The 24,475-nt window shown below is 47.0% G+C and overlaps 1 protein-coding gene across 4 annotated transcripts in view; it reads left to right on the forward strand.

Moving 5' to 3' along the window:
• The window catches only part of ARHGAP19 (Rho GTPase activating protein 19), a 507,107-nt gene that overhangs the window by 97,658 nt on the left and 384,974 nt on the right, over positions 1–24,475 (forward strand). The window contains exon 1 of one of the 4 annotated variants that reach the window (XM_069611585.1): positions 18,433–18,508. The exons of the other annotated variants lie outside the window; for them this stretch is intronic. Coding sequence (XP_069467686.1) covers positions 18,480–18,508 — 29 coding nt within the window. The 5' untranslated portion in view covers positions 18,433–18,479. Of the gene's footprint in view, positions 1–18,432; positions 18,509–24,475 lie in introns of those variants that run through there. 4 annotated transcript variants of the gene reach the window in all.

The raw sequence follows: 24,475 nt of genomic DNA on the forward strand, positions 1-24,475 counted from the left end.
CCGCAAAACCCTGCGACAGAGTGCCTCCCGTGATCTCCTGCAGTAGCATGTTTTCGACGAATTCCGTTGGATTGTGGCCCTCAGTTCCCTCCGGCAGGCCCACGATATGGATGTTGTTCCTCCGGGCGCGTCCTTCTGCCTCCTCCGCCCTACTCTCCAAATTGCCCACACGTTGCACCAGGGCATGGAGTTCGCGCTTATGCGCAGTCCGTCGCGGTAGGGCCCAATTCTTTCTCCAAAGTCTCCGTGCGCTCTGCCAGAGCACGCACGTCCTGCCTTAGGAGGTTCACGTCCTCCTGCACTGCCCCAACCTGGAGTTCCATTGCGGTCTTCAGTTCAGCCACAGCGAGCTGGAGCTTGGTCTCCCAGGTCGCTTTCAGGTCTGCGATCGCGGCGAGGACCTCGTGGTTCGCGCCCCCGGCCGCCATTTCCTTGGCTTGCGTTTTGTCTTTGCTTTTGGCTCCGTCTGAGCCGGGGGGCGTTTTGGCGTATTCGTCGAGCGTGTGCTGTTTGGTCTTCGCTCTCACGGGCTTGTTAGACATAACTCCCGTCCTTCTATCCCCGCTCGGATCCAGGGCAGGGTGTCACAGTGCGCTCTTCGGGTGCCCCGTCGTTATTGCCACATCTCTGACACAAAGTTCCTGTGTCCTCCAGCCCCCCCGGCCATCTTGTCTGTTATCCAACCAAGCCGGGTCGCGTCTCACCCTATGAGGCGCACTTTAGGCCATAAAGGGCCCGGGGCACAGTTCCCGGTCACACCGCACGCTCCGGTTACACAGTATCTTCGGCCAGGCCCTGCACCCTTCCCAGGTCCACGCCGTCAGCCTCGCAGGATTAGGTGTCCTTAATGCCCTCGAAGCACCCGCATCATGCACCTACACCACCACCACGCTCCAGTGTGACCGTCAGGCGCCCAGATCAAGCGCCCCTTTGTTCCCTCGTTAGGCGGTGGCGGCCATTTTCTCGTTCATCGCGCTCTCGCCTCCTGGTCTTCTTTTAGCTTCTCGTTACGCTCTCACGGTGCAGGCTCGTATCGAAACGTGTCCACACGTTCACCTGAGATTCATGTACGCAGTCATATCAGTCTCAGCCAAATTACATCGGTCCTTGCACGGTTTTCAGTCGGATAATGTACGGATCTTCGGGAGCCCCCGTACAGACACGTCCTTTCACATGGCTTCCTAGCCACGCTCCATTGTTTTTAGTTAATCTTTTCTTTTATTTATAGCAAATGCTGTTGTTGTTGTTTGTAGGTGTATTGCTTACTATAGAGGTAGATCAGTTGCAGAGTTATATAAAAAAAGAACCACCAAGCAACATTCTATTGCATGTACTTCTTCAAAACTATAAATGGGTTCAAAGGAACAGTGTGTGTTACTGTTAATACACCTTCAGTATTTGGTCAACCTGGCCAGGGAGTGCAACATGGAGTGCTTTTCAGACATCAGACAGATGCACCCAATACCGTAACTCCCAAACTTTCACCACACAGGGAGTGGCTTGCACAACCTCAAAGGGGCCTTTGTATCTAGGCTCACTCCACTGGCTGACAAAGTTCTTCGCATGCACAAGATCGCTGAGGAAGAGCTGGAGAGGAGGTGACGTTGCTGGTGTATCCAATGCAACGCTGGACGTTTCTTCAGTCCTTGATGGCGCGGTCTGTTGAAAGATTAATTTGATTGGTTTGTGAAGGCAGACCGATGGCTTCTGAATTAGTCTCCTAACGCGGACACAGCTCTGTGAGCATCTGGTGGGCGATAGGGGCGTGTGCAACTGCTGCCCTGTTACTATCTCGTGGGGCGATAAATGGAGATCCTTACAGGGCCGCTTGCGCATGCTCAACAGTGCAAGGAGCAAGTGGTGCACACCTAGTTTTTCTTTAAAGTGATGTAGAGCTTGGACAATTTGCTCTTCAATAGACCGTTGATCCTCTCCACAACTCTGTTGTCCTGGGGGTGGTAAATTGTGCACATTTGATGCTTGATGCCCAGGAATGCAGTCACTTCCTTAAATAACTAATTGGAAAAAGTATGTGCCGTTATCAGACCATAATACAACGCGCACACACCAATGAAGTCAAACCTATCCTTACACTTAGCATCTGGATGTGCACAAGGATCTGTCCCCACCCACGTGAGAAGGGACATTCAACCACGATCAAAAATGGGTCCCATTACACCTTCCCCCATTGTCTGCGTAGTCTTTATGTAACTTGTGGATCAGCCCAGTAGGGTGGGACAGGGTACCTCGGACAGCTCTTATGGTGAGGCTAGTTCTACAAGTCTGACATGTGGTACAATGAATAACCATTTCAGTGAATGCCTCTTGCAGATCGGGGAAAAAACAGCCCTTCTGTATAGCTGCAGCAATATGCTGTTTTGACTTATGGGATGGCTGGTCCAGCTGGTCAAATGCAACCAGCAGCAATTCATGTGGCATAACCGCTTTGCCTGAGGTTTCCTGTCACCACAATAGATCTGTAGGGGACTGCTTGCAGCCACTCTTTACGCATAGATCCTACTCTACCTGTGGGGCGTGGCCCTGTAACGCAATAATTTGTGCAGTTGGTAAGGAATTATAGAAGACTGGCAGCTGCTCTCTGCTCTGTGCTAGTAGTGGGTACTGTGGATCTTTTGGCACAGGTAGATAAGCTGCTCGCTTGGCCGCCACGTCTGTGGTAGCGTTACAGAGTTAGACCTCGTTTGTATCATTGGTATGGGCAGTGCATTTTACCACTGCCGTTATGGAGGGTTGAGACAGTGCTTCAATCAGTTTGTCTGACAAACGCTGAATGTTGTACTGGGGGACCTTTCAGCCCTCCTAAAGCCCCTCCTCTTTCAATGTGCAAGCCTTGAGTGCACTGAGGTGGTGACATAGGCCAAGTCGGAGTAGATTGTCGGGTGACACCTCCGAGATGCTTGAAGAGCCTCAATATGCGCCTTGAGTTATGCTGCTTGGGCTGAATAGTGCATGGGTAACCATTTCTGTACTAATACTTCATACACTCCGTCTACCAGGCGGCCAACTGTTGCACCAGTATGCCTCAGGCCTGTCCCCCGTCCCCTGGTCAATAGTTGCTGACTCGTCAACAAAAAGAATTCCCCCCCCCCCCCAACCCCTTCTTCGAGGGGGCTGTCTCTTGATTTTTGGATTGTGGTCTCTTCTCCCTCAAATGTGACGGTCTTGTTTTGCAAGGACTTTGTCAGTGCACAATTCTTTCGAAAAGGTGGCAGGGTTTACTCTTTTGCAATGCACTATATGAATGCTTGGGCTGGACAGGATAACCACATATGTTGAACGCCCACTGCCTGGTAAGAGTAGATTTGGAAACAGGTAACATTTTTGTGTGTAATCACGGGTGGCTAGCACTGGGGCAGTGGAAATTAGCTCTTTCAGGTCATTAAAGCTGGTGAGCATGTTCTCCGTCCATGTAAGCCTGTGGTTGTTCTTTTAAGCCTCTTTGAGGCCCTGCAACAGGGGCCTGGTGTAAGCCGCGGTGTATAAAATTATGCTCTGCAATAGTTACATAAGCCTAGGAATTTTACAGTACTTCTTGGAGGCGGTATTGCAGGTTTGCATTGTCTACCTTGTACCCCTTGTATGCTAGCAGCTGCAAAAGGGTGACTGAATCCTTCCTGCACTGTTGTTCACTGTCACTACACACCAGTAGGTCGTCTGCATACTGAATGATGGTACTGGACACCTAGATGTTCCCTAAATTAGCATATAATATTCTGTTGAAAATACTGGGGGACTCGTGTGTGCTCTAAGCTCAGTCCCCCATGGGTGAATACGATGAGGTACTATGAGTCGGGCTGCAAGGGTATGGAAAAAAACGCGTTCTTAAGATCCACCACAGTGAAGTGGGTTGCCTCTTTAGGTATCCTGCACAGAATTGTTGCAGGCTTTGAAACTACAGGACTTTCTGCCTGTACAATGTCATTTAGGGGGCAGAGATCCTGTATCATTCTCCAACTCCTACCGTTGCCTTTTTTATCGGTTAGATAGTTGTGTTGCATGGAGAGGTGGTGGGTACAATAATTCCTTGATTTAGGAGTGCAACAATGGGGTCTCGTATCCCTTCCTCAGCCTCCTTGGACAGTGGATATTGTTTTGCTAGGAGCAATATCGCGCCTGATCTAAGTGTGATCCGAACTGGGGCCACTCCCTGTAAGATCACTACATTGTCGCCATTGGTTGGCCAAAATCTTCCTGGGACCTGCTCTTAAGTCCACCGGTTCAGTGAAGGAGGTGGAGCGATAAGAGCCATCAAGGAACACTGCACTTTACAATACTGCACCATAATTTCACAGGGGATACAGATTGCTAACAATTTCTCTATTGTCAACCCGATCTTCAAACAATTCTGCATCTGTCTCAACCACAACAATCCTTTTAGCTGAGACCCTGTAAATCTAGTGTTGAGATGAAACTCCCAGGTAGGTTTGAGGGCTACTAGGAGTTCCCATACCCAGAACTCGTGGAAGGCTCAAATCCTTCCCTACCCAAAAGGAACACAGGCCCAGACAGACAGCAAGTTTAATCTGCGGTTTATTACAGCCAAAACCAACCGGGATCAGTACAAGGACAGAAGAATCCGTGGACATCTTGGTGAGCTCTGGCTAGCAGGCCAGTTTTGATAGACTATTGCATCATGAAAACGTCACATGGGCCCTTCTCCCGAAAATCAGCCTTCGGGATTGGGTGTTAAGTAGTAGTTCCCTTATAGTGGACCCTGTATGTGTGTGTTTACTGGCTCTCCCATGTCAGATGTTGGGCCGGGCCCGTCCCAATATGGCTGTTACTGTACAATGTTTGTGTGAGCGTCCGATCATTGGTTCTTGCCCATTGATACCCACCCTATGGGTCATGAACTGTGATTGACTAAAGCTGGCGCCCCCAGGCTTGGGATCCGAAATAGCTTCCCAGCTCAAGATGTACAACTATGTCTGCATTTTAACTTGTGTGCACCACCAAAGTGAGTGTGCCCGTCCATATTATGCAACTTTCGGCTTCTCCTGTAATGACTTTGTTGCAGCTTCTTTCTCGGAGGTGTGAGATCTCTTCTCTTTCGCAGCTTCTAGTTTTGGTTAATCATCAGCTTGGCTGGGTCACGTGCTCAAAGACCGTGTTTTGGGCTTCTGGAGCTCTGAATTACTCAGATTTATTTGCATTTACTGTACCAGTGATACTGCAGTTCAGGGAATGGAATGTCACTCGTATCTTGGTGGCCTTGGCAGCAGGCCCTGTCTCACACGTTCATACCCCTGAGCAGCCTGAATTCGCTCAGTTTCTGTCGAGGGTCTGTGTAATTTTCTCTAAACCATAACGTGGCTTTTACATTGTGCTATTCTAAATTCTCCATATGTTAGTCGTACGTGGCTCTGTCCGGTCCTATAGGTGCTCCTGCAGTTCCATAGGTTAATTGCATGTAAGCATTCTGCAAGCTTGTCCAGGATATCTTGCTTCTTGCATTTTCTGTGTTGCTGCAGTTAAGCTAATGACAAAATAATAAACGTAAAGACAGTATGTATATGTTTGTCCTCTACCTTTTATAGAACTGTGCACTTGTTCTTCGTGTATTCGGGTGTGCATGATTGTGTCCCGATGTGTGGATGGCCCGTGTGTTTCATGTCTAACGCTGATATGTTGTGATGTCTCTAAGGACGTCATGCATGGCTTCTTGGTGCTTTAGTCGAGACTGTCAATGGAGGTGTCTTTAGTCGCGTCCTGTAGCTCCTCATCCACCTTGGGCAACAGGGTTGACTGAGTGGGTACCTCTCGACATACTTGTCTATCATAGGTGCACTAGGAATCGTTCCGACTTGGTATAGGCGATCAGTATCTTTGGTTCTTCTTATGACTCATGTGTCTTGTGGAAGGGGAGCAGGGGTAGGATTAAACTACCCCTCTTCACTAGAGAAAGTTTCATTCCTGCCACAAGCTCTGGGGTCATTATAACCATTGCTCTCAAGGTGCACATACCTAGTGTGGCACATACCGCCCCATGATCTGTGAAGGATATAGTCATGTTCAGTTTGCTCAACAAATCCCCCCCCTAAAAAATATATCGGGGAGTTCTCAGAGTACAATAAGGGTGCACCACCTACTTTTCCTCCTAATCTCTGTGTGAGGAACCATTATGACAGCCCCAGAGAAGTCTTGCGTGTCAAGAGTTTCACCTGATAATGGCAGGTTTCCCCTCACTGATGCATGATTTAGTGGCACCTGTCGACCATAAAGCTGAATTGTTTATTACCTATCTCGGCGCCCACCGAGGGTTCCTCGTCATGGTGGGTAGTTATGGACAGGATTGGGCACGCAAGAGCTTTCTGTGGCCTGTCCTAATCTGGGTACGTATTGGTACCTGGGAACGTGAAAGGGTTCCCCACCCCCAAGATGCTGACCCCACTGTAAGGCACTACTATTCCATTTGGCACTGCATTAGTTGTGGACATTTTACTTCCTTATGAGGGGTTCTGCTGAGCAACATGTGGTTGGGCATTAGGCGGGCCTGCTCCTGCACTTTCGGGGGCCTTGGTGGTAACTTGGTATAGGCCTGGTGTATCTCATAGGGCATGGAGATGGCCATTGGGGTGGGAAGGAACGTGGCTGCATCTGTGCAGAGCCAGAGTGATTGTATGGGATGTATCCCGCCCCCTGACTACTTCTTTATTCTCTTTCGAAATGCCCCAGCTTCCCAGAGCTCCAGCACTGAGAGGGTACCAAACCACCCTTGGGTCCCATTCCACCAAATTCCCCTTTAAACCCTCCTCTGCCCTGCTGCTGACCTCCTTGTTGCCATTCAGGATACGGAGACTGAGGTCTGCCTCCCTGCGGCCCCTGTCCTCCACCAAGCCAAAACGCTGCTATTCTCACATCTGTGCACGCTGCAGCCTGCTCTGCCGAGACTGTCTGGGTATTTGCCGTTACCGCTCCTTCCACTGCTATTTATTTCTTTTCTGCACCAGTTTTGCTTCCTCACCCTGTAATCGCTGAGCAGTTAACTTTTCTCGTTCTTTAATCCTTTTACAATGGTGTATAATTATAATCTGAATTTCGGCCCACCTCTATGCCCACTATCTTCTTAAGCGCTTTCTGAACTTCCTTGGACAATCCCCTCTTAATGACGAAATAAAAAAGAGGAACCGATTGGTTTCCACTAGTCACCCATCTCCGCATCTCCTGTACTTTTAAAATATATTGCGCTGGGTCTTCGTCCCCCGTTTTATATTGCATTATTGATTGCAGATCTGCTGTATCGGGGTACACCTGCCACAATCCATTCCACACCTGCGCTCCAACATTGTTGAATGACGCCCTGTTATTGGTGTCGTCCTCTATTTTTACCCCCGGGCACGCAGCATTTATCCAACATCTACTGCTTGATCTCCCACTATTGCAACAAGTAAGCTTTTTTTTTTTTTTATCTCCCCACTGCTAAAGGGATTCCAGCTGTCTGTTTCTCAGGCGTGTATATCCATTTCCCATTCCCAGAGGTGAGGGGCGGGAGCACCTTAATCAAGCTGGGCCCAGGTCACATACTGCACCCTCCCATGGCCTTTGTGCAGTAGTGGCAACTGCGTGCTCACTCTGCTTCTTTTTTTTCTTTTCTCCTTCTTTCTTCCTTGCTACAGCCACCCGCCCAAACCTGTTCCACAGTCATGGGCCCCATAAACTCTCTACCTGTGGCGTACGCTCTGGCACTTCCTCCTCCGCCTGGAGTTGCCCAGTGGCCCATTCTTCTTCCTGCAGTTGTTCATCTGCTTCCCCATCTGATCTCACTGTCCTATATTCTACGCTTCCTGCATCTGGCCCATCATCTTTCCCCATTTCAATATGTACATCGTTAATCGCAGTACTGTCCAATCTAAACAAAATGTCTCTGCCCTTCTCTCATCCAAGCCACACCCCACTTTTTCCCTTCTTCCCTTTAAGGCCCGTAATCGTGCCAACTATGCTTGCGTTGCCTGCTGGGCTTCTTCTAGTTCTTTTGGGGCGGGGGGGTGACATTCGAGGGCACTGTAGTGTTTGGTATAGGGGTGGCGCTGTGGCGGTGGAGGCCACATATGTTGGATTGGTGTATCCTGTAACGGGTCGTGCCATGAGCGGGTATAGCCCTATTTGGGGCGTGGGTGACTGTTTCCTCCGGGGCAGTTGGCTGCACTACTCTTGGGGCCGGGATGCTCCGACCTTGGGATCCATGCTCCTCGCTGTGTACCATTATTTATCAAAGTTCTAACATCACTTTTGAGGTTTATTACCTTTGTATTTGGCAGTTAGAAACATGCTCATGTGTTCTAGTACCCCTCTAGTGCCCTGCTCTGGCCTGGGGTAGGGCATCCCCCCCCTTGTGTTGACATCCACTGCTTGTGGTATTTCCCTATTTTATCCCTGTACAATGGCAATGCGTTACAATATACTCCAGCGGTCATTACTACCCCCCCCCATCGACAATAGCCTACTTGTTTCCTTCCCCCCACCCGGAATACATTGGGCACAGGAATCCAAGCGCTCAAATTCTACAGAGCTCCTTCTTTTGTATGCCCTCATCAGAATAAAAATATGGTGCTACCTTCTTCCCTAACTTGGACAGGAGCCCACACTCCTGTTTTTCTCCTAGTCTTGTTTGCCTAGCCTACTTGTTTCCTTCCCCCCCACCCGGAATACATTGGGCACAGGAATCCAAGCACTCAAATTCTACAGAGCTCCTTCTTTTGTATGCCCTCATCAGAATAAAAATATGGTGCTACCTTCTTCCCTAACTTGGACAGGAGCCCACACTCCTGTTTTTCTCCTAGTCGTCCTTTCAATAATAATTATCTAGAAATACAGAAACCGCCATGTGGACTTTTACACTTCCCTTTCACACATGCATACATCATCTCCCCATTCACTCTGCCCTCCTTGTCTCTCGTGAGAGGTGTACTTGCATCTGCGTGTTCACCTGAGCTCCTCCTTCAGAGGGTTACAATAACGGCCTTCTCCTTCCTAGGAGCTGCGCGCTGCTACAGAGAACAGATGGTAATTCTGTGAAAATGGCTCTTGTACACCACTATGGGTTGAGATCTAGGGACTGGTCACTGTAGGTGGGCGTGGCCCCTCCAGAGATGCGGCCTGGAAGCCTCCGTCTTTGCAGGGGTTACTGGGATCACGTCAGGGTCACCAGAAATGTAGAGAAACCTCTCCACGCTCACACCAGAAAAAATTCAAACCACTAGGGAAAAAGGCTCAGCACACCTGGAGAACAAGGTTTATTTCCACAAAAATTAAGATGCACTAGCAAAGAACTCTGCTGCCACGGAACGGTCTGGTCAAATCAGCACAAGCAACACATTAAAAAGGCACACCGCGTCATCAGTGACGTAAGTTACAAATCTGAATGGCTGGTTGGTGTGATCCCATAGGCTATCAGTGCCATGAGGGATGCCAGGCCATTGACCCCAGCCCCTTCTGCCCATCTTCTCCCACGCGGACTTCTCGCACATCAGGCGCGAAGCTACAGTTAATTGCTCATTATACATAGAAAAACAATGCACTCTTTATCTCTAAACTAATGTCCACCTGGTACTGCAGACAAGGACTAAGAGGATAGTTGGTGGTCACTGCAACTCACAAACTCCAACTCGATTCCAGACACATTGGCGCCCTTCCAAAGCTCCCCACCCTAATTTTAGATTTGTTGTTTTACCACTCCAGGCACCTCGCAGCACAAATCACGTGATCTACTGGTGAAGGCAGCCTGTCCCTGCTTTATGATCTTTTCTGATCGATTGGGGGTCAAACATTTATATGGTCGGTGGTCTGGGACTGGCTGATCCCTTGGAATGTTGAGGTGTAGGGATGGGGGCATCTGGGCTCTAGTACTTAAACTGGTGAAGGTCATTGGCTTGTGCCCTCTTTATTGTGGGCTTGTTTTTTGCAGGGAGCCCTCCGCCCCCTCACGGCCTTGCAGGGTGCATTCCTCCTGGGTTACGAATGCTAGCAACATGAGACAATCAAAGGTTTATGGGTTTATGAAGCTCTGCTGCTCTGGCCTTTCTCACCAGTACCCATGATACCTTTGTCCCCGCATGCATATGATATTTCCATGTCCCTGGCCTGGGCCTGCTGTCCTGGCTACAGTGCAGAGTTCAGCCTCAATTTCAATACTTTCTAACATGGTGTTTGATTCCCAGTGTGCCCTGTACTAAAAGCATGCACTAACCTCCCCACACTGTCGCCCTTATCGACATACCCCTTCCCCTGGTAACCTCCTCGAGCCACTAAAGCACGCTTCCAGGCCTCTGCTTCAACCGAAACCGATTGGGGGCTTGGGACGATAGTGCCTCCTTCCCAACAGTGGTTCATTCTGAAGAGTTCCGAATGCCTAACTTGGCCTGTAAATTTTCATAGGTCAGTTATTGCTCCTCTAAGGCACATGTGCCCCACTTTCTTCGGATTCTGCCTTTTTCTGGAGTATGCACTGTCTTAGCTTATGAAAGTGGTATTTAATAATTAGATATTCCTCCATGTCTACCTCAGTGGAAATTTCTCTCACAGTTGGAATTCCATAGATTTCTTAAAGCTCCACGGACTCTGACCTGTATACCCGTGCCTTGCCAAACCAGCAAAGACCACTAGGGAACCATTTAAGTTATCTTTCCTGCAAAAGCCAAAGTTCAGGGTTGGTGTTTCCAATGTAAGCTAGATGTCTTTGGTGAGACTGGTACACCAAACACGCCCTTGATTTTGACTGAGGATTTCTAAGGGAAGGGAGTCCTGTGTTTACTCTTGTGCCTTAATGACAAAGTTCTGCCTAATGCGAAAGATTTCATGACTGGATAGACGAGAATTAACCTGCTCAACACATAATAATGATGTTTGCATATGTGTAGATTTGTGTATATAGATCTCCTCAAGTATTGATGTATTATTTGCAGCATCAATTGCCCCATCTATTGTTTGCCCCTTCGGTGCACCAAGTTGAGAGGGTATACCTTTGCCTGCATCTGCACATTTTCTGAAATGCACTAGGACTATATAACTCAACCCGAACAATGCTTTTGCACCTGCTTCTCTGCAATGTAGCACTTTCATGTCTGTGGTGGATGGAGAGTAGTATACATGGTGCTTATATCTAAGCTCTGGATAAGGTTTACTTTGCTGTGGCCCATCTGTCTTTTTTCTAGAAGGACCTTCAAGTGTGAATACGAATTGCTCTCCACTAAAAAGCGGAAAAGACAATCAATAACTTGATTTAATAACTTAATGTTTAACATTTAGCCATTTCTTCTTTGCCGCTCTTGACTGACAAAGGAACCACTGGTTTCAATGGAGCCTTAGGATAGCCACAATCTACAACGTTGCTTTTCGCGAATGGAGAATTAATCGTTTGACTCTTTAAATGCTGTTAATCAATCGCTCTCCCTCTCTCCCTCTCTCCCTCTCTCTCTCTCTCTCTCTCTTTCTCTTTCTCTATTTCTCTCTTCCTCTCTCTCTCTCTCTCCCTCTCCCTCTCTCTTCCCCTCTCCCTCTCTCCCTCTCTCCCTCTCTTCCCCTCTCTCTCTCTCTCTCTTCCCCTCTCTCTCTCTCTCTCTCTCTCTCTCTCCCCCTCTCCCCCTCTCTCTTCCCCCCTCTCTCTTCCCCCCTCTCTCTTCCCCTCTCTCTCTCCCCCTCTCTCTCTCCCCCGCCCCACTGATGCGTTATCTGTGTGCTTTTACATTTAGCTTGTTGGCCACTGCTTGCAGGTAATGGTAAGGTGGGATGAAGAGTGCCCATGCTTATTTTCTTTGACGTGTGCCAGAGATAATGTTACCTTACCCGAGCCTCACAGAGGGTACCAGGTGTCGCGTTTTCCATGAAAGTGCTGGCTCCTACAGGGAAATCCCCACGTATGTTTTGCATAGGAAGTAACAAATACCCTTTCTAAGGCAATGGAAGCGCAGGTTGTGACAGAACTTGGAAGTCTCTGCCGTGCATATGAACACAGCATTTTCTGTGCTTGCATCTAAAAACTTTTATCACTAGCTGGGCTACCCAGCGTTGGCCGAGATCGAGTGGTGTTTCTTTTGCCCTGGAGGATGTTGCTCTTGTCCTGTGGTCGGCAAGTTGTGCTACTGTTTGTTGTGTTTGTTTTTCGCTTTACATCAGATGGAGCTTTTTCAAGTGATGTTTGTTTTGTGTGCACATGTTTCAGTCACTTAATGGTTTCAGCGCATTTGAGAAAATGTCCAAGAAAGATTGATTGTGCTCTCTTCTAAAGAATGAACTTAAGTAAACTGTAACCTTGCCATTTCCCATTTTTAGAGTGGTGTGATTTTTTTTTTGTTTTTTTTCTTGATTAAATTGTTTTACAAACAATGTTTGCAAGATTCCTATGTGAAGATGGAGAGAGGAAGACAGAAAGAAGTCGAAGAAAGGAGATGAGAAGAAGCAAGCAGAGGCTGTTTCCATGCCTTTTGTCTTCATGGATGAACCTAGTGGGGCCGGCCTCAGCAGGTCTTATGAAATTTCTGTGTCAGAGAATCTGGGCTTTTGAGTATGCCCAAGCTTTCAAAAAATACCACTACAGCAATATTCCATTGAGGTTTTTTCCCCACTCATCCGGTTGTTCCAGCGTTCCTCTTCATCAAAGCAATACGAGTTCTTGAAGATACGGCCCAGGTGAAGGGAGCGCATGATGGCCACTCTTGGCATCTTAATAAATGGTGTTTGTGTTCCGATGGTTTATGGGTGTGCACAAAACCGACAGAAGCTAGAGTTAGATTGTTTCCGTCTGGCTAATATTTCCTTAGTGTATAGGATGTTCCATTGAATGTGCATAAAGTTTTCACAAAGCTTCCTACACAGACATTTTAACAGGTAGGATCTTGTTCCGTTAACATTTGCGGGGTTAACTGGCCAGTCCTGGGCTAGCTTCGAGGCGTATGCTTCTTCTAAGGTTTGAATCCAGTCTCTCTCCTTTAAGTGCTTCTTTATTTTTTCTGGGTTGGAGATGAGTTCATCTTGGGTACTACCCACCCAGGCTAGGTGTTTTTTGTTCTTTGCCATCCAGAATTGTAGCATCTTGCACGTTCTGGCCTGAATTTCCTGCTCAATTGCCTTCAGAATGAGTGGTGGAGATGGCAAAAGAGCTTTTCTGTAAAGCAAGAGTTAATTCTGTGTTAAGATAGAGCTCAGCGATTGAAGTGTTAGTTCTCTATTGATCAGCACCGCCGCTATTGACTGTGGCAGGTTTAGTACTTTCTCCAGTATAATCCTTCTAGTCTCAGCCAAAAGTTTGCAGGAATATAAGGCATTGCTTCGGCACCATAGGTTATGCTTGGAATTACTTTCATCCTGTAGAATGTCAAGACTGGAGACAAAGAAAAGCGTCCATATTTGTTAGATAGAATTCTGGTCTGTGTTATCAGACGGCGCTGTTTTTTCAGAAGGCTTTCACACATCGGATCTTCTTTTCCATCTTTGTTCAGTGTCACCCCTAAGTATCTAAACTCATTCACAAGTTCCAGGGTCTGCTCTTGTATTTTCCAAGAGAAGTTCTCCACTTTTCTCGTGCTTTTTCCCAAAGTCATGATTTTTGTTTTTTCACAGTTCATCTGGAGGTTGTTAGCTTTTGGATAGGAGTCTAAATAAGTGAGTTGTCTTTGGAGTCCTGTCAGTGTTTGGTCTATCAAGATTATATTGTCTGCGTACAGCAGTCTTGATATTTTCTCTTTGCCAAGCCTCAGTGGAAAAGTACGGACCTTAGACTTGTGTTCCATGTAGTCAGCTATATATGCATTATAAAGTGCCGGAGCAAGTGGGCACCCTTGCTTGACACCTCGGTCAGTTTCAATCCAGGGTGATAATAGACCTTGATGGTTAAGGCGCGCACACACACATCGATGTACCACTGTACAATTCCTTAATGGGGTTCAAGATCGAGGGCGAACAATGTCGGTCTAGTTTTTCCCACAGGTGTGCCCGGTCTACATGATCAAAGGCCTGTATTTTTTTATTTTTATTCCCTTTTAAAAATCCTTTAAACACTTTCGAACTGTATACAGTAGTAATACATTTCAAAGGAATAACCAATACATCAAACATTCTGATTCAGACACTTTTCCAAATTTTGTCTCCTTCTAGTACCTACTGTACTGTATCGGGTGAGCATCAGTAAATGAAGGGTGTCTACAGAGTGAATTGTTTGCATCCAAACATAGACTACAATCTTGCCCCAGACAAATGAGGAATCTATGCAAAATTTGGAAGCAGTGGGTTCAACGGTGTGGATTTGTGTAACGGAACACACACGAGAACACACACGAGAACACACACGAGAACACACACGAGAACACACACGAGAACACACACGAGAACACACACGAGAACACACACGAGAACACACACGAGAACACACACGAGAACACACACGAGAACTCTCTCTCTCTCTCTCTCTCTCTCTCTCTCTCTCTCTCTCTCTCTCTCTTCTCTCTCTCTCTCTCTCTCTCTCTCTCTCTCTCTCTCATTCTCTCTCTCTCTCATTCTCTCTCTCTCTCATTCTCTCTCTCATTCTCTCTCTCTCTCATTCTCTCTCTCTCTCACTCTCTCTCTCTCTCTCACTCTCTCTCACTCTCTCTCTCTCTCTCTCTCTCTCACTCTCTCTCTCTCTCTCTCTCACTCTCTCTCTCACTCTCTCTCTCACTCTCTCTCTCACTCTCTCTCTCACTCTCTCTCTCACTCTCTCTCTCTCTCACTCTCTCACTCTCTCTCTCTTTTGCATTCAAACATAGACTCTGGTCTTGCCCCAGACAGAGGAATCCATGCACAATTTGGTAGACCTGGTTTCAACTGTGTTGATTTGTACACGCACACCATACACCACACACACCTTTTTATATAAAGATTGTGAGTGTGTGGGCACAGGTGGCTTTTCATCTCCTAGGAAACTTAGTAAGAATTTCCCTTTCTCCCACCTTAAGCACATCCAACCCTAAATGGGCGCCGTCAGTGTGTGACAGTGTACCTAACATGTTACTTCCCAATAGTGTGCATGTCAAGAGCAAAACATGAATTAAACAAAATAAATTGCATGTCAATATGTCGTTTTAGCATAACATTTACCAGTAAATGAATATGGAATCAAATGGATGTACTGACATTAAAATGTTCACATTTCATTCTGAGCAGGTGCTGAACTTTCTCTCTCGCTCTTCCCCCCCCTCCTCCTTTCATCAGGACCCCAAATGCAATGGGCCAAGCGCAATCTCTTGGATATGCTGCGATCAAATCATAGTACATTCGAAACACCTAGATGCTTGCAAAACTGTTTGCTACCTATCCAATATGGTGAACTAAACCAAAAGATACATCGCTTTCTTAATGTTGAAGAAATGCAATCTTATAAAGCAAATGCATTTGATAAATAGGCCTGCAGAAATCCAAAGGCAACTGCAATAGAAATCCAGGGTAAGCATTATACTCCCATTTCAGGAATGTGTACTTAAAATGCAAATAATGTCAGTCCATAATGCAAACACAGAATGAAAAAAGAATGCAAATTAACTGAAAAGCTTTTAGTCAAACTTTAAATGCAAAATGGATTTCTAAGAAGAAAGTGAATGCTGAACGAGCCTTCAATTCAAGATCCTGTACCGAGCACTTATTGGATTGGTCCTACTGGTAAGCATAGCAGAGACATCCCCTGTCAAAGATGGGGACTGTTCAGGATAACTGGACCCTCAGGACTTCTTCTCAGCTCGCTTCACCATCAGGACATGTCATCTTCCTAGCTGCTTGCCTGCCAGTCTCCCAAATGGAGATCTGTCACTCATTATATACCCAAAACATGGAAAGTCCCGAATTAGCAAGCTCACATCTCAAGTGATGGACGGCGTCTCTGAATATGGGGTTCTTGGTGTAAATCTATAAAACAAGGTTTCTGAAAACTTGCGCTAAATTGTGATATATATCAACATTGAACTTGGTATGTCCCCCAACCGCAAGAGTTAGTCACCAATTCCGTAGTTTATCAATTTTCAATTATAGATTTCATGTCAAGCTGACTCTAATTTACTGTTTGCTCTGTCGACAGATAGTCGGGAAAAAGCCTTGCATATCTTGAAGGCCACTCTTATTGAGGGCCACCAATGATGTTGGGGGTGATATGTGCGTTTCATTCTATTATCAGCAGCTGCTCATTCTTCCCTGTACAAGGACGTAGCTCCTTTTTGTGAGCCACTGTAAAAAATTTCACTCCACACATGTCTGTGCATTCTCGCATTTAAAATGGGGTATATTCTATTAAAAATCCAAGCCTCACTTAGAGGTGTATTGCAAACTGATGGGAGTATTCATCCGGTGTATAGCGCTTCTCAGTAGCTACCTGCTGATTCAAAGCACCATATTGCAAACGGCATTCACTGTTTAGTAAGTCTAACCACTGCCTTCTGTCATTGGAATCTTTCAGGCCTAGGCCAGGTTTTCTCTTACTTGCTATAATTTCAGGATGATGAGTGGAGGGCCAAGATGGAATGGCATCTTGTACACTAATTTACCCCCTTTTTGGGCCGACTGTATCCTATTGCCTGATAAGAGGGGACTCCAGTATCCAGTTTAGACCCTGAATGGGGCACCTCAGGCCAATCCCTGGAGACACTAAAGTCAGGACGACTCCTCCCTAAACTGGATGATCCCGGGAAGGCGTCACCCTGCCTGAGTGCTTTGAAAAAAACGGCCTGTGTGGTTTCTTTTTTCCCCTCTATGAATTATTTTAGGAAGACTGAAGTAGTGCAGTAGAAGACTTCCTCCAAACTATGAGTCTTCTTTAGAGTGCCCGGACAGAGAGTGAATCTCAGTGGAAGCACTAATTCCCTGATTTTCTAGGCCTAGACACTCTAGGCAATGATTGTGAGGGTCCACCAGCACGCAGGCAATGATTGTGAGGGTCCACCAGCACGTATTGATGTGCACAAGCGACACACGACGTGAGGCTATTCCGCTCCCGTATAGGAGGATGAAAAGAAAACTACTGTGGAACTGGTGCAGGAAGACCAATTGGCAGACATTAAGCAGGGTGAAAACGAAGCCCTGTGGATGGTGAGCACTCCTGATCCTGACCGCAACAATAAAAGGACTGAAGGGAGATGCGCTGGACTGGGGCTCAGAAAAGCAGGGCTAGACATGCTCTAGCCCCGCGTAAAATAAAGAATAAAAATGTGTTGGGATGTTACCAAAAATTGCTTCGGTCCCATCCCGAAGGACAGAATATCCCAGAAGTATAGAGGAACGGGCACTATGGATTTGGATTGTTAGTCGCCACAGGGAGTAACCTTTTCTACCTCCTTTGCAGGAATGTGAATTAATCCATTTGTTGCACATACAATGAGTCTTCATGCCTCTTTATCTTAATTGTACTGATTTTGGATCAAAATAGAAAATTAACAAAAAACATTGGATATATAGGAAAAGGTTGGTTTTGGCTATTGTAACCAATTGCATTTTCATTTTCTCTGTGGGGTTGACAAACCTTTTCACCACACTACCACCAGAATAACTATTTGCAATGGGTGTGTCCTCCTAGATTAATACTGAGGTCAAGGCCTGCAAAGTTTGGCTCGCGGATGTTCCGATATGCATCTCCCATCAGCTCTAGCCATCACACTGAGGGATCATGGCAGTCGTCAGCCCTACAGATAAGGGTTGTATCGGCCAAAATAGGCAAACACTCCTAAAAATAAACATTTGTTTTAAATAGGGAATAAATAGTCCAACAAAAAATAGGAATCCGACACGTAGAAAACCTTGCGCCCCTGCTTTCACAAACACAGCTTCCTGGATATGTTTGAGCCTGTAGTCCCACAAGAAGAAACTATTATTAATGCGGATCTGAAGTACAGCTTTATCTTTTATTATGCATGAATAAACTAGATGCAAACAAATCAGTATTACAAAAACATTTCAGTTTTTCAGTTACTCGCTTATTAAGAATTGACCTTCATAAAATAAAAAATCATTGTACTCCCAACTTTAAAAAATGGGGAGTAAAAATACCCTTTCAAATATTATCTGGACAGCCGCTGGTTGCAGACGCCTGCCAGACTTTTCTCGCCTTCACAATTCAGAAAGCTGAAGCGGCCTTGCTCTCCTTTTAATTGTGTGCTGTGGTTTTATGGTGCAGGTCGGGAATATAAGAAATCTTTCAGCGATCTGCTTTGAAGCTGCTTGTCAGAAGGTAGTCGTTTATTAGCACCTGGTCACCCGCAGTGCTGCATGCTTACGCCAATGTGGCACCCTTCGCTGGAAACCCTGCTGCTGGGCAGACCCCTTTCCACGCCCGCTCTTGGCAAACTATTTTTAGAGGCCGAAATCTGCCAATACGCCTCATCTGAAAACATAATGTACTATTGTATGAAGTCGGCATATCTGGAATGCGTCTGGCTGAGCTGAAGCACTGTGATGCCTTTGTTGCTGGGCACGGATCGAGCGTCTTTTCTGCTCCTTGCTCTCCTTGAAGCATGCCGTGCCGGAAGCTCGCTGCATTCTTGTAAGACATGTATATTCCGAAGATCTTGTTAAGACGTGCTTTTATTAGTTCGCTTTTTAACTTTGAGCCTTACTGTACTGTGTCGGACATGCTTTGTTTAGAAGACTGTGTATCTTAGCACGGGGACTGTAGCTAAAATATGCCCCCTGCTAAAACATTATGAAATATGTCGTTTTGTTACACTGTGTGTATTTAAAGTGGGCTTGCCGTCTATCGGTTTCTTTGCCCAGTCGGTTCGGTATGGTAAGCCACCTGTTTTCTAGTGTTTGCCCAGGCGTTGAGGTCATTGGTCTTGCTAAACGATAAATAATATTTAAAATATTTAACTTAACGATTTCGATTCCCCCGCCAGAGTTTGATTAAAGTAGTGTGCGACCTAATTTGTTTTTGTCTGTGCGCACATTTAATTTGACTAGATACAAAAAAAATGTCTTTTTCCGTACTGACCCAGTGAACTTGTTCTTATTTCTTGTTTTTTATTTGTGTGGAATGTGCGTTGTGTTGGGCCCCAAGTATTCAGCAGCACAGGCCGTTCAATTCTTCATTGTCTCAGTCTTGGCAATTCATTTTTATTCTTAGCTGCGTGCCTCGGCCTTCCTCAGGTTTGTTTGTAGTTTCCTGCAAAATAAAGAATGCGCAGTTAGCGTGGTATGCGTAGCATTGCACCCCCACACCTTCATAGTCTGCAGTGGACCGAAGTTGGCGACATGAGCAATTCTTTAAACTTCTATACCACACACGTTTGCTAATGGGCGTCTTCTCTGTGAAGCTCAAAATCCGAACGTTTGTACTTTTTTCTTATACTGCATATCTTTTTTCTTATACTGCATAGCCAGAGGTTTGCGGATATTCTCGCAAACGTCAGGGTTTTCCGGGCCATATGTTATGCCAGGTGTCGACGAGGAAACCCAAAATGGAGGAGGCACCCCGATAACCCGGGCAGTGTCCTCCTCCGAAAGCGCCCTCCCCCCTCCTCAGAGGAGGGGAGGCAGAGCGCGGCAAAATCAAGAAAAGCCTGCGAAGAGATGAGCGCGGCAAAAGGAGGAGAAAGCCCGCGAAAGCGGGACAATGGAAAGGGGAGGAGTTACCCCCCTTTAAAGCAGGCGGGTCCCCACTGCAGAAATCATTCACCCCTGGCAGTGGGACCCGCCTGCCACCGAGGAATTCGTTTTCCACCCACCCTACAAATGGGGACAAGCAGGAGGCCTGGTCGTCGACGTCGCAGGACGACAGGCGGTGTTTGGGCAACCAAACACAAGAGACAGACTCCGGAAGAGCCAGGAGAAAGCGTGAAGGGTCTTCGCCCTTTCCAGACCCAGCGCCCCTTGGGAGCCTAGCACGGCAGGGGCGTCTGGGCGGGGGGGACAACAAGGGCTCAGCTTCCCCCAAGGAAACGGCACTCTCCCCGCCCAAGGTTACTTGCAGGGGCAGGCGAGGCTCAGGCACAAAGGGTTGGGAGAGTTGGGCCTATGATGGACTTTTGGAAAGCAAGGGGGAAGCAGGTTTCGGACACGGAGCAGTCGCCGCATCTTCCAAAATATCTCCACTAATGTGTGCAGTGTGTTTTATGATCTGTGGAGAATAAATCTGCGGCTTTTTATGCCAAAAAACCAAGCAAGGCTCATGTAACACTTTTCTGGGGGGAAAAAAAAGGTATGAGTTATTGCTAAGTAATGGGTCCAAAATGGACGGATGCACGGATTATCGGCGTGTCCCTTTGCCCTGGTACAGTTTTTTTCTTAGCCCTTTATTTTGAGTGACTTGAAAAGCTCTACTTATATTTGTTATTTGATGTATGAATTCTAGTTTATTGCGAAAAACCCGACATCAGAAACCCCCTAATATGAAGTACAGGGCACAGCCATCTATCTGACTGTGTTGTCTAAGCTTTTTGAGATATGAATCGGCGCATGTGTAAAATGGGTATGTTGCACTAGCTAGCATTGGCACAGCTGCCCGTTTGGGATTGTATTGCCCTGACCAGTGGTTGAGGACGCGAGCGCACATTCCCTTCCCACTTTATAGTTGAGAGAGATCGCATTATTGTTAGTGTGACCAAAGTATATACGTTGTTGTGATGTCACCAGTATTATTTGCATATATCGGCCACTAAAGCCTGGACACGTGATTGGTCCACGTTATCTGCAAGAACCAATATATATTGAGCATAAATGTCAACTGCACCATGTTTAGAGCCTCGATGAACAGTAATTTAAAACGCGTGTTGGCTCGGGCGAGGCTTTAGTGGCTGATCTTTTGGAATACAACCGGTGACATCATAACAATGCATACTTTGCCCATAATAACATTAATGTTTGATCTCTCAACTATGACGTGTGAAGGAGGTTTGTGCTTGTGTACGCAACCACTGATGAGAAAGGTAATCTTTAGTGTGAGTTGGAGCATATTCACATTGGTTGTGATGACGCAGCATTGATATGATATGGTATTTGTAACGCGCCTATACACAGGTGTTTCAAGGCGCGACGAGGCAGGGAGGGGAGGAACAAGGGGTGACAAAACAAACGATCCTACTAGGCCAGGTGTCATTCAGATCGCGCAAGTGCAGGGGTGGGGGAGGGGGGAAAAAGGGGAAGGGGAGGGGGGGGAAGTGCAGTAAAGGTAAGTGGCATAAAGTAATAAATAAAAAAGGGCCAGCTAGTGGCAAGTGCAAGGTAAGTGCAGAACAAGTGCTGGGGAAGGGGGGGGGGGCTGTAGGGATACAGAGACAGTCCCGTAGTACAGAGGGGTTCCAGGGGATCAGTGACTGGGACCAGGACCGAAGGCAGTTTAGAGTGGTCCAGTTGCAGGATCAGTGCAGTTTAGTGAAGAATTAATTAGCTGTTCAGCAGGGGAGAGGGAGAGAGAAAGCAGAAGCAAAGAGGAAGGTTTTGAGGTGCTTCCGGAACCGGAGGTGGTTCTCCTCAAGTTTCAGGGAGGCAGGAAGGCTGTTCCAGAGGGAGGCCCCTGCCGCGGAGAGAGATCTACCCCCAGCTCGTTGCTTCGAGAAGCGGCTGACCATGAGGGAGTTGGAGGCGGATGAGCGAAGGGCTCGGGGAGGAAGATATTTGGGAAGAGAGAGTTGAAGGTATTTAGGACCCAGGCCCCAGAAGGCCTTGTGGACAATGCAGAGGGTTTTGAACTTTATCCTCGCAGCCACTGGGAGCCAGTGTAGAGATTTCAGTCCTGGAGAGATACGGTCCCTGGGCTTGAGGCCAAGGACAAGTCTCGCAGTTCTGTTCTGGATGAGTTGCAGAGGGCGGAGAGTGGAGGCAGGCAGATTAAGATAGAGGCTGTTACAGTAATCCAGCTTCGAGAGAACCAGGGCTCGGGAGACAGTGAGCTTCTGGGGGAAGGAGAGGAAGGGAAGAATACCTCTGAGGAGGTGCAGCTGGTAGTGTGACCTCTTGGCGACGTCAGAAATATGAGGAGAGAAGGAGAGTGTGGAGTCGAAGATGACCCCAAGGTTTTTTGCCTTGCAGGTAGGAGCAGGGAGGGGGCCAAGGGAGGCAGGCCAGAGAGCTGCAGGGAAGGAGGGAGTGGGAGTACCGATGAGTAGAATCTCAGTCTTACTGGCATTAAGGCAGAGGTCATTGGCGGCACACCATTCTTGGATAGCAGACAGACAGTCGGAGATGAGGGAAGGAGAGGGGGAGGCTGAGGGTAGCCTGAAAATAAGCTGGGTATCGTCCGCATAGCACTGGAAATTAGGGCAGAGAGCGGCGATGCGGTGGGCAAGGAGTGCCAGATACTGGTTGAACAGCCAGGGAGAGAGATTAGATCCCTGGGGGACACCACACATTCCCTCACACTATATGCATTAGGCATACGTATATACAAATATCTGCACAGTTCCCAGTGTGCTGTTAAGTTTGAGATTTTAAATCATGAAATGGCTTTCCGTGTCATCATCCTATGCCAGCCAAATGCCAGGTATTCGAGTTCTGTGCCAAATGTGGTTTATTTAAATCAAATGGCCAAGTGCTTACATCATACACTAGGTTTTGCATTCTGAATCCAGGCGCTCCAATCCTATGGAAAGATAATCTCATGCTAGGTATTTTTAAAATGGTACATACTCAAATCCTACGCTAGGCATTCTCATTAAATGTTAAGTTATTATCAGCACTGACGTCGGATGCCATCAACTGGGCAGGTATTTACCCATCACCAAGTATTTCCATCGTATGGCCAGGTTCTCACCCCATTGCTATGAATCATCATGAAATGCCCAGGCACCACTTGCACCCATATCGGGATAGTGACCAGAGAGAGACAATTGCACTTGTACCACTGTTAGAGAGCACCGTCACATTTCCAGTTAATTTCCCTATTGCTAACAATTTTCTATAAAATACTCGTGTACTTGGACCATCAGGAATAGCTTTTCCAGTCAGATTGTAGCGCTCGGAAATGCACAGGATTATCCAACGAGACAGCGTTTGTTTTATAACCGCCTGTCCCATTTTATGGCACAAATAGCCAACAAAAAGTTGATCATCCTGTCTCAATTAAGAGAGCCTATTAATATAAAAGCTTAAAGCAATTAGTGTCCAGTCTGTGGAGTCTTTCTTCCTCTTTAGATGGAGGAGGGTAGAAAGCTGACAAATTTTCTGTGCCAGATGAAATTGACGCCACCGTGGTTAGAAACGGGGGACGGACCCTCAAAACTACCATGTCTTTATAAAACACTGTAATTGGTGGCTTAGAGGACAAAGCTTGAAGCTTGCTAACCCTGCAAGCAGATGTAATGGCTGTCAAAAACAGTTTTAAGGAAAGCATCCTGAGTGGTCAGGAATGCAAAGGTTCAAAGGGAGCGTCCATCAGGAAGCTCAAGAGTAGATTGAGGTCCCAGACTGGAACAATAAAGGGAACCGGCTTGAAGATATTGGTCAACCCGTTCATAATTTGGGTGACAATAGGTACTTGAAAATGGACAGCACAGATAGCCCATAGCTGTAGGAACTTGAAGCCCCTGACGGGTTAGATGTAGAAGAAAGAACACCACAAAACGTGTGTCACAAGGGAATGGGTTAATTCCTTTGTCTCTACACCAGCTGCAACACTTGTTGCAGCAGTATAGAGATTTTGCAACTGGCCTTTTGGCCGAAAGCAACACCTCTATTTGTCTTCCGGAAGGTTCCAGTCTTTGTACTTTAACCTGTCGGAAACCAGGCGTGAAGATTGGCGATCCAGATTTCTGGGTGAAGAAGGCAACCTCCCTCTTGCGAGAGCAGATCCTCTCTTTGGGGAAGACGAATTGGAGGGCAGATGGACAGTTCCAGGAGTTCTGGGTGCTATGCCCTCCTGGCCCAATCCAGAGCAATTGGGATCATGGATTTCCCAAACTTTCTCAACCTCCTGAGAACATGAGGAATAACTGGGACCAGTGGAAACGCGTACATAAGTGGAAATTCCCAGTCCTCTAAAGCTCCTCTGTGAGGAAATTCCCTGGAGTAGATTGTTGCTCTTCCTGTTGACAATGAATGCAAATGGAGCCACTTGAGGGGTTCCCCAAAGGGCAAAGATCTCTTTAAAGGACTTCTTGAGCTAGTTCCCACTTGTGGGAGACTGTGCTCTCCCTGCTTAGAGCATCTACCGCTGTATTCTCCTCTCTGGATAGATGAACTGCTGATAGAGCGATTCCTTCTTGCAGTGCCCAGAACCAGAGCTGTTTTGCCTCTCTGCACAGTGGTAGTGACCCTACACCACCTCTCTTGTTGAGGTAATGCATGGCCACCGTGCTGTCCGTCATTATCAGGATGTTTTTTCCCCTGTACAGAGGGCAGAAAGGCCATCAGGGCTAAAAGATTGATGTGCACTTTGGACTCCAACTGAGACCAGTGTCCGCTGATCGCCATACCATTGGTCTGTCGCCCTCCAACCCTCAACCTGAGAGGGAGGCGTCGTAATCACTGTAATCTCTGGCCATGGTTGCCAGAAAGTTTCCCCTGTTAACACATTCAC

Source organism: Ambystoma mexicanum, chromosome 8, assembly GCF_040938575.1.
Source record: "Ambystoma mexicanum isolate Mex_15411 chromosome 8, UKY_AmexF1_1, whole genome shotgun sequence".
NCBI lineage: Eukaryota > Metazoa > Chordata > Amphibia > Caudata > Ambystomatidae > Ambystoma > Ambystoma mexicanum.